General features: G+C 37.9%; 1 protein-coding gene across 2 annotated transcripts in view; it reads right to left on the reverse strand.

The window, feature by feature from the left end:
• Positions 1–3,216, reverse strand: part of prkx (protein kinase X-linked) — a 52,133-nt gene extending 48,917 nt beyond the window's left edge. The window contains exon 1 of one of the 2 annotated variants that reach the window (XM_046382078.1): positions 2,174–3,216. In XM_046382078.1, the coding sequence (XP_046238034.1) occupies positions 2,174–2,324 (151 nt within the window). In that variant the 5' untranslated portion in view covers positions 2,325–3,216. The remainder of the gene's footprint in view (positions 1–2,173) is intronic. The other variant, XM_046382077.1, reaches the window with a different exon arrangement.
• Between the last annotated feature and the right edge of the window lie 7,691 nt (positions 3,217–10,907).

Consider the following 10,907-nt stretch of genomic DNA (forward strand, 5'->3'; position numbering starts at 1 on the left):
CATGAGCTTAGCCTTGAGGCATCACAGTAAAATCTGATGACTTATGGGTAACATGAGTCATTGTTTTGATGTTTCATTGAGTAGAGAATAAACTGGAAAATGTTTAATGTGTAGTAAGTAATTCTGGACAATTTCTTTTTTTTAAGCTGATTGCTGAGTTTTATTGCTAGGTTGTAAAATAACACTTTGAGTCGATGGCCAAGTCAGTACAAGAATGACATTAAATGTAGCCCTGTATTAGTGCTGATGTTTGGATGGAAGTTTTCACTGAAGAGGCATAAAAGCCCATCCCAATGTTAACTCCCTGAAGGGCAGGTTGTTGTCTGAACATGGACTAACTGTGGCATCATGTTGAGTTCTCTGACTCTGACTAATGGAACATGACTTCAACTCGTCTTCAAATAGCTGCTGTCTTTAAGTGACTTTGGCTGATAACCAATCCATCAAGTTTTGACACAATAAGTACTGATTCACTGCTGCTAGCTAGGATTATTGCTGCTTGGAGTCCGGTTGTCTCGTGACTTAATAGCAATTCACCAAACGTTAACATCCCAGCTTTGAGGTTTGAATTCTCCATTGTGTCCCTACATAATATCAAGTGTATGTTTTTTAAATTACTAACATATTGACAGTATCGTGACTTTGATGCACTGAATGCATCCTCATGCTCTAATCACAGAACAGATGGAAGAGATCAAATGTTAAAATGCGATCTGACACTTTGTATACTTTAGCTGAATATGTCTCCTTTTTTTTTATTTCTGCCCAACAGTGTTTTGATCATAGCACAGGATGTGCAGTTTTCCACACTGTTGTTCAGATTGTGGTGGGCTAACCTCAGCAGGCAGCAGTGCTTATAAAAAACAAAAGAAAAAGAATAAAAAAAGATTAAGGATAAAGTAGGGCAGCTGTGGCTGGATGACATATTGATAAAGTACAAATACCCTCACAGCAACAGTGTTAAAACAAAAGCAACAGCATACAAACATTGCTTTGTTGAAACCGACTAAAATATGCAAAGTTATATAACAAAATTAAAAAATTATAATTAAAAAAAATGAGCAAAGAGAGAATAGAATGAACATTATATGCTAAAATTTCGGTGATCGACAGCAGAGTTGCTGAGATTAATTCATGAGTCGATTGAAAGACACATAGTTGCCAATCAATTTTAGTAATCGATTGAAAGAAAAAAAAAAAAAAGCAAAAATGTTGAACTTTTGCCGGTTCCAGCTTCTTCAATGTAAGGATTTGCTGCTTTTGTTTGTCATTTATAGCAGTCATTTATGTAGAATCTTAAGGTTTTGGACTGTTGCTTAGACAAAAGTTGAAGTCACAACTTTGGGCTCTGGGAAACTATAATATCTTTTTTTTTTTTTTTTTTTATAATTTTAAAACCAATAATGACAATAACTTGCAGGTTAATCAATAATGAAAAGAGTGAGAAGAGAGTGGAAGCCCCACTTGATAGCAGAGCTGTGAAGATTGGTCAATCCAACAGTTAGTCATTTAATAGATCAACAGAAAAAACTAAGTATTTTTAAGTAATTTCTTCATGCTAAAATTACATTTTTTTTCTCTACTTCCAGTTACCCAAGAGAATTTGCTTCTTTTCTTTACCTTACATTGTAGTACAATTACTATCTTTTAGAAGTTTTGTACCATTGGTAAAACAAAACAAACAAAACAAAAGTGCTGACACCGCTTTGGACATCGGGAAATTGTTGTGGATATTTTTCAGTGTTTTACGATGTTTTGGTCCAATCGAGAAAACATTTCATTTGGTTAACAGATTTTTTTTTTTTTTTTTTTAAAAATCACAACAAAATTAGATTATTTTTTTTTCATTTTTGACTGTTGTCTGAACAAAACAAGCAACTCCAGAATGCCAGCTTTGGTTTTAAGAAATAGTAGTGGAATTCTTAACTACTTTCTATAACGAATCCTATCATTAGTTACAGGTCTTCCTGCTAGTTTTTGATACCAATTTGGACAGTTTTGGAGTTCAGTATCCAACCCCCAACTACATTATCTTAAACTATACTGTATTGTTACAAGCACATTTCACTCTTTTACCTGTCCTGGAGTTTGTGAACTACTTTATGTTGCAAAACACCCACAACCAGTCCAGTAGAGGTTAAATAATTTTTGTGACATATTCTATTAAACTCACCCACTGTAGCAATGGTCTCCAGGTCATCAAGGCAGTATATCCGGTTATTTGGTGATGCCTCTCCAGCCAGGCTGCTGGCGTTGCTTTTACTTTCTTTTAGGGAATTGGTCTCACTGTTGACTCCGACTCCTTTTGCTTTGGAAGACGCCATTGTTATTATTATTATTTTCAGGACTAGCTGGCTATTTGGCTTTATTAATATCCGGTGAGACGCATACAGAGTTCATAGCATGCATTTCTGGACGCAGGGGAGTTATAGTCACTTCATCTTCTTTGTCTAGCTTTGGCAGTGCAGGTTGTTTTCGGATAGTGAGGACTTCCACAATGAAGAAAGTGGCCAGAAAATAAAAAAGCTAAAGTTTATGTTAACAACTTAAGGTAATTCGCCGACCTTAAGAAAAAAACCACCGACATAAACAGACAAGAGACAAGAAAAAAAAAAGAGCTGGTGACAGGTGTACAGCACTGGCAAGTAGCGTTAGCGACTTTCGTTAGCCGCTAACAATCCATAGAAAGCTAATGGGAGATGCACCGCAACACTGGAGGTATGAGAGGGTAACCGGAACAAGAGAACCTCCGGAATAGAAGAAGAAGTCTGTTGGTCCAGAATAAAAGAGAGTTATACGCCTCACTAACTCGATAAATTCAGTGCCTTTTCTGACTCAAATTTGCTGATTTTCTTCATTATTTACTCAGCCACAACAACAGACCTCACCCAGCAGTTTTTCCCTGTCCACATCAGCCAGGAAGCGGTATAGTATGGCTGTCCAAATGATATCCGGTCAGGGCTGTCAAAATAAATATTATTACCAGGCAGGGTAACATAACTGAGGAAAACACTAAACGTCCCCGTGAGAATATTATTGTTTTTAGTGAGAGAAAATATTTTCATGATCGAAATCAATTAATACTGTTGGTGAAAAGAAAAAAAAACTGACGTGGTGTTTTCTTTAAACGAATACGTTTTGTGCTAAACTGTTTAACTTCCTGTATTTTTAACCTGACTGAATCTACCTTGACATAAATGGGAAAACAGGGGCTGCGTGTTGACAAATTCCGGCCAATGAAATCGAAGCCGTACCGGAATATAAACCAATAATATTTGAGGATGGGTGTGGCGATAAAGTCAGGCATGAACTCAATCGGTTGGGACGAAAAAAAAAAAAAATAAAAAAAAAATAAAATAAAATAAAAATCATGGAAAGCTACAGTTAGTGAAATCATTGAGTTAATGTTAAATGTAAATATATTCAACATTTAACTGTATTAATTGTTTAATTCAAAATAGTCTTGTTTAACAGCCCCCCCCCCCCACACAAAAAAAAACAACTTATACGTGACTAAGTTATGGCTACATATTTCTTGTCACTATAAAGTGATAAATCGAAAATTGAAAGGATATACAAACAACAATCAACTTTTCCTCAAAGCAAAATTTCACCACCAATTCTTAAACTTTACTTTCAAAATAAAGTGCTCCTCAACTGGAAAGAGCTACAAATAACAATTAACTTAAAAATGAGCCATATACCCAACTTTAACCGACATATTTTACTTTACATAACAAAAGCAGGTTTATATAGATACATACATATAAGAAAACAAATGTGGAATAAAAAAAATCTGTAGAGTTAAGGGTGCAGAGCTGTGAATGCAAATTTGTTTTACTTTTTTTTAGCTCAGTGTTGCTTTTGAAATACAAATGAGTATGAGTATCTTTAAAATAACATATGGCTGTGTAGGCTAGACTTGGGTTAAAGTTGACAGGGGGGGGGCAAAAGAGGAAACTTAAGACATGCGGGCCACTAACATAGGCTTAAAATACTTCATAATGAGTCAGCTGCCCTCACTGTTCAGTTCACTTCTCACAGTCAGACTTGGCAGACTGTGACCACTTGGGTCTTATTCATTTAAATATGGTTTGAGGTGGAGTTGCTTTGAAGTCCTGTCCGTCCCACAGAGACGTAACTCTCCTTCAACAATTCTGCATGTTGGAGCTATTTAAAAAAGTATAGAACACGTAACACGAGCACATAAATTTTTCTGATTTGCACTAATAGTTATTTTATAGTTTTACAGTTTGTGGTCATATTAGCGATGCAAAGCTGAGTGACTGCTATTAGTATTTAAGCGGTGTGCCTTTATTTATTTTTTTTATATTTTGTCAGACTGTCGGCAGCATGAACAGAATAAAAATCTGTTTGATTTAGACAGAGGTGTCCTAACATTTACACTTCGCATACTCAAGAAGTGAAAACTGTTTGGCACACAAAAGAAGAGACGGTTTTTGGAGGATTTCTGTCTTTCTGATAAGGTGGGGTGTTTCTCTTTCTTGAAAGAGTTATCTCAATGAATGAGGCTTTAAGTAATTATGTCAAGAAAGAATGTCTTTAATGATATCAACTAATGATCTAATCTAATGATCATTCATCAAAATTGCTTTAGAGATCAAGAGAAAAGATGGAATTGTTGACACACATCAGCCTTTTTTTGAAAAAAAAATGTTTTTTTTTTTGGAAAAGACCAAAAGAAACCTGCACACTATTCATGAAAAACGAATGATGTCATGTCTATATTTTTTCCTGTTATTTCCTTATTATTGTTCTCAATTTAAATCCACCTAAACACCTGAAACACCCTTTAAGAGCTTTAAGAAAAGATGATGCAGACATTCTGAGACAACTAAACAAGACTCTAGTGCCCCCAGAGGCCATGATATTTATTACAATAGTACAAAAAAGATAGATGCAACAAAAAAAAAAAAAATAATGATAATTATTTACTTTAGAGCTATACCACAAACGGGGATAAAAGATTAAATCTGTCCTAGAGGCAGTGACAATAATTAAATAAAAATGGTTTATCCGATGGGAAGTTTGGACAGCCTCAGGAAATTCAGTGGTTGGACATGTCCATGTTCAGTTCCCACGATATCTTGTATAATTTTCATTAGGGACATTATTGTGGAAGGATACACGTTGGTGCAATATTAATCTTTAGACCTGTTTTGATCACATTTTGGCCCGATAGCTGTAGCAGAAAGGGTCACCAAAAATAATCAGATTCATTTACAGGAAATAGTGACATTTCACAGGAACTTAACTTAATACCTGGAAACATGAAGTCATATGACCAACTGACTCATGGGACAATTTTGGTGACTACCAAGACTTGTAAAAGTCTTGTTACATAATTTTCATCAGCAGTAGAGTCAAGTTTTTGTACTGTAACATATGTATAAGTATGCACTTATATACTTATACTTACTTTAATTCTTCTCTGGTGTCACAAAGAGCTCGCCTAGAAGTAACTGATTACGAGTACTGTTAATCCAGACCATTTATTCTTTACAAAGATGGACATGGCAGCTCTCCAAAAGTGAAGTTAAAACAACTCGCTCGCACCCCTAGTGGCTGGCTGCAGTATAGGTCATAAATCACTTCTGCTCCATGTTAGCAGATGGGACATGGGCCAAACAAAAAATTCAAAGTACACAAAGATTATGTATGTTCAAGAGTTAATTTTTCGGATAAATTTAACAAATTTTTTTGGATGCTATAAATATCATGACTGACAGCTAAGCACCAGTCATGATTGACTTGGGCAGCTGTTTAAGATGGGACTCAATACCACCGTTTCAACAACAAAAAACAAACAACAAAAACACATCAGAGACAGGAAATGAAAAGCTAAACAAGATACAAGGGTAGAAAAACTACAAAATAAAACAGAAAACGAACCAAACACACACGACAACCAAGACACCAAAACATGGAAACAGGACATCTTATACTGTAATGTTACAGAAGCATTGTTACATTAACATGTTTTTCATTTTTAAACAAGGAACTGCAAAAACAGGCAGATCCAGAATCAAAATGACCTTGTATAATTTATCAGTTATACAGAATGCTTCCTGACTTGCATGCTACTTTACATATCCATTTCCACAACATCCTGTGACTGGTCCACAAAAAACTACACTGGAGTCTGATCTGAACTTGTTCTTCTATCAGGATAGTTCTCCCTTCCCAGCCAGGTCCTGATCAAGGTTTCTTCCTGTTAAAAGGGAGTTTTTCCTTGCCACTGACTGCTTGCTCGGGGGTTCAGGCTCTGGGTCTCTGTAAAGCATCTAGAGACAATTTTGATTGTGTAAGGTGCTATATAAATAAATAAATTGAAATTGAACTGTGCTGAGATCCTGAGTTGTCCATACCAGAATTTGACAGTTTTCACTCTAGCATAAATAAACATAACTGTATGGGTAAATAGTATGATATTCCACTTTTGGTATGAAAGTGGAGTTAATATAAATACAATTGCCCATACATTTTTTCACTACAATAGATACACCAGCCTCCAGTTGGTGGGAAAATGACATAACCTTCATGACTCAGAGCGGGAGTCCAGCTGCAGGAATCACTTCAATGTTCAAAACTGAAGCTGGATTCCCAAAAATCTACAACATTGGTTGAGCTGAAGCAAAGGCAATGTAAGCTATAGTGTAAGGCCAAGGTTCTGAAAGAAAGTATTAAAAAAAAAAATCACAATGTGAAATTAATGAGTCATGCTCTCAAACTGAAAGATCATTCTCTTGAATAAAGATTGGAAAAAAAGATTGTTATTTGAGAGAGGATTCGACCTTCAGCATTCACTGCATCCGCAATGCTGCCGCACCGAAGCTTCTTTGGAATTTGTAATATCCACACTGTGTCAACCATAAAATATTTTTTTTTTCTTGCTTTAACCCCCCCTCCCCCCAAAAAACTCTTCAATTTCACAGTTGGTGAAATTTCTCTCTTTATTTTTCTTTTTCTGGCAGAATTTACCATCACTGTTTTCATACAGACAGTAAGGATTAACACTAATTAGAGGCATTTCACTGTTACACTGTTATCATAAAAACACATTCTAGCTTGCCATCTGCCATCTCGCCACCCCCCCCCCCAAAATTCTAAAAATTTTGCATTCCAAACACCTGTCGGTGGGAAGTGTAAGGCTAACTCAAAATAGCTCATCTAAAATAAGGACCACAGAAAAGAAGGGCCACGCTACAGAGAGAATGAAAATGTTTCTCAAAAATAACTTGGTGTGAAGAGGCACAAAGTAATAAGACTAACAAATAAATCTTTAGTTAGCTGAATATTCACCAAAACCATGTATGGAATTGCCTTTATTGGTATTAGAGCTAAGGCTGGCTGGATGGTGGTGCTGGTCTGTCCATAATGACTAGACTAATTTTTAGATAACCATGGGTATTAAAAGGGTGGGACAAGAGGCTTGCTCATGAGATCCAAATTTCAGGTTGACTGATTAATGAAAGGAAATCTTTATACAAAATATTTTTGTATAAATATTATGGTCATATCTTGTCATCCTACGTTTGTTTGTGTCCGGGTTGCGGGGGGGGGCAGCAGCCTCAGCAGGGAGGCTGAGACTGTCTTCTCCCTGGCCACTTCCACCAGCTTGTCCGGGGAAATGCCAAGGCGTTCCCAGGCCAGACATGAGGCCAGATATGAGCCCCCTATTGTGTCCTGGGTCTGCCCCGGGTTCTCCTCCCTGATGGACATGCCCGAAACAACTTCCCTGTGAGACGTCCGGGGGGAATTCTTGCCAGGTACCCAGAACTCCTCAGCTGGCTCGTCTCAATGTGAACGAGCAGCAGCTCTACTCTAAGCCCCTCCCAGATGTCTGAGCCCCTTACCCTATCTCTAAGGCTGAGAGCTTTGCCTTTGCCACATCACAGCAGATGCTGCTTTGATCTGCCTGTCAATCTCCCGCTCCATTTTACCTTCACTTCTTAACAAGACCTCGAGATATTTAAACTCCTCCACTTGGGGCAGCAACTCTCCTCTGACCCAGAGTGAGCAATTCCACCCTTTTCCAGCTGAGAACCATGGCTTCGGATTAAGAGGTGCTGATCTTCATCCCAGCCGCTTCACACTTGGCTGCAAACTGTCCCAGCGCAAGCTGGAGGTCACTGTTCGATCACTACATTGGCGAACTACATCATCTGCAAAAAGCAGGGATGGAATTCTAAGGCTACCTTTTGGCATGTTTCACCCCCAGTGCCCACCAGCAGGTTTGAGGATTTCTGCTAAGACTAGCAAAGTCCTTGACTTTGTCCACTGCCCAATCCACACTGCACAGGACCCCTTTGACTCTTCGTGCAGGTGGTTGGCCCACTGGAGGACACACCCATACTCCTACTTCGGCCTGGGCCCCTATAGTTGAAGACCTGGTCACCAGGCACTCGCCAATGGGCCCCTTCCCCACACCTGGCTCCAGGAAGGTGCCCCCATAACCATATAGGTAGGGTACACTTGTCTTTTGTCAGGTTCAGGCTCAAGCAGGACTCAGGCGCAGAGATGAAAGTACAAGTGCTGACTTTATTTAGTAAACTCAACCTTCTATACCTCACACAGAGCGATTAAACAAATGGCTATAAAATTACCTGGGCTCGTCTTCAAAAGAAGGAGCACGGCTATGAAAACTAAGAGTCTCAGAAGAGAGGAAACAAAAGAGCTACAAAAGATTACCGAGGGATTATACTAAACTACATACAACAAAAATCGCTCCCACAGGAGGAAAAAATAACAAGGAAAGATTATAAAACTAGAAAACCAAAAATCACTCACTAAGCTGAGGAAAAAATTCTTTCAACAAATAAATCTACAATAGAAAGGTAAACGGAGGAAGAAGAAAGCAAAAGAGCAAAACCTGACGCTATTCTATGCTATGAAATTCTATATGCTACGAAAACTACAACTGAAAATCACTCTGGAACAGAGGCAAGAAAAGAAAGTAGATCGTAGTACAAATACTAGGCTGTGGCTTTAGCGGCAAAAGGGCTGGAGTGAACATTCATGGACGAAACACAGACTATTTGAACACAAGGGGTAATGGGGAACAGGTGGACACAATCAGGTAATCGGGAAGACAATCAGACTGGAGACACATGAGGAAGGGCAAGTGACCTGAAACGAGAGGAGAGTTACTTTTCAAAATAAAACAGGAAATGACGAGACATAAACCCAAAACAAGACAAGTTTTTGTCTCACCCTTCCTCCAGGACCAATTTGTCTTGGGAGACCCTACCAGGGGAAAACAGCTCCAGACAACATAGCTCCTTGGATCTTTAGGGCACTCGAACCCCTCCACCACAATAAATTTGTACCTGACCTATGCCATTTTAGTAAGTAACAAGTGTTCAAGGTAAACTCTTGACCTTATGCTGGCACTTGAGGAAAGGTCTTAACATCACTTAAATTACAAATAATGGTCAAATTATTATCACAGCTATCTTGTGATTGATGGCTTCCCTTCCCATGCATGCAAAATGTTAATATTTTGACCATTAAAGTCACAATGTGTTCTTGACAAAAAAAAAAAAAAAAAAAAAAAAAGTATTTCACTAGCATAATTCATGTAATGCCATAATAGGACTCCTCTCTGTGGGTGTTTTAGTGTGCTGCCACCACCATTATCTGTCTCATAAATGCTTCTCCCATCTGCCGAAGTCAGTCATACTGTAATATGCTCATTCAAGTGTGTAATTTGCCTTTGCAAACTTTGCCCCCCCCCCCCCCCCCCCACCCTCAACCCTTCTTCTGTAGAAGTTTTCCTCTTTTGCTTAATGTCACCTCCTGGCCTGTGTTTCGGCAGGTGCAATGTTATCAGGATAATGATGGGGCCACTGAGATGTGAAAATAGTGATGGTGGGGATGTGGGCTTAAGCTGCTTGATGTTATAATGGTCTACCTTCTCACAAATCTTCCCAGTGGTCATAATTCCTTCCTTTTTTTCTTTTTCTTTTTTTTTTTTGTCTTACATGATTATATTCAAAGTGGAGGAGTAGCAAGGGAAATAAGAGCAACCTAAAAACTTTTTAATACTGCGTAATTTAAGATTTAATCAGCATTTTAGGGTTTGACTTATACACGCACAGAAAGAAACATTTGAAATATAGCATTTTGCATGTTAAATTTCTGACAACTTTAAAGGCTGAATGCATACGATTTCATATATTTAATATGTGAAAGTGTTTTGTTAGCAAAATTGTGTATATTGTGCAAAAACTGCAATGTGAGGGACATACTACAATCATGATTCCGAAATACTGGGACGCTGAGTAAAATGAAAATGAAAACAGAATGCGATGACATAACTGTGGGAGATCTGAACTATGATGTTAGATTAATTAGATTAGCAATTGCTATTTTTTTGCAATTACTCTTTCATTAGTTAATAATTACTATGTTTTGATCATTATAACTAATGGTAAATTATGAATGCTTACACCCTTGCATGCATTCATTAGATAATCACTCTACTCATTTGGCATCCTTGCATGACTTTATTGAGGGGGGCAAAATGCTAGTAATTTAGCATCAAGTAGAGGAGTGCTTAATTATTGTTCACTGATGCCTACTCATTTATGCAGAGTGTAAGGCAGAATTACATTTGAATTCGTAACACCAGCAGTGGGGTATAAAATGAAATAGAGCAAAATAAACCTGAAAGAGCCTTCTGCCTGGGGGGGGGGGGGGTATGAACAGGAGAAGAGGATTAAAATGTCCTCTCTCTGGAGCTGCAGACTCAGTCTGTGTGGAATGCCACCATCTGCTGACAAATGAGTTGCCCACTGAGCTTTGACACTCATGGTTGGGTGATATATGTATTGCATACTTAAATCCATACATTAATTGGACAAAAGAAGCAATTTAAAGATATC

Source organism: Scatophagus argus, chromosome 24 (genome assembly GCF_020382885.2).
Source record: "Scatophagus argus isolate fScaArg1 chromosome 24, fScaArg1.pri, whole genome shotgun sequence".
Lineage (NCBI taxonomy): Eukaryota > Metazoa > Chordata > Actinopteri > Scatophagidae > Scatophagus > Scatophagus argus.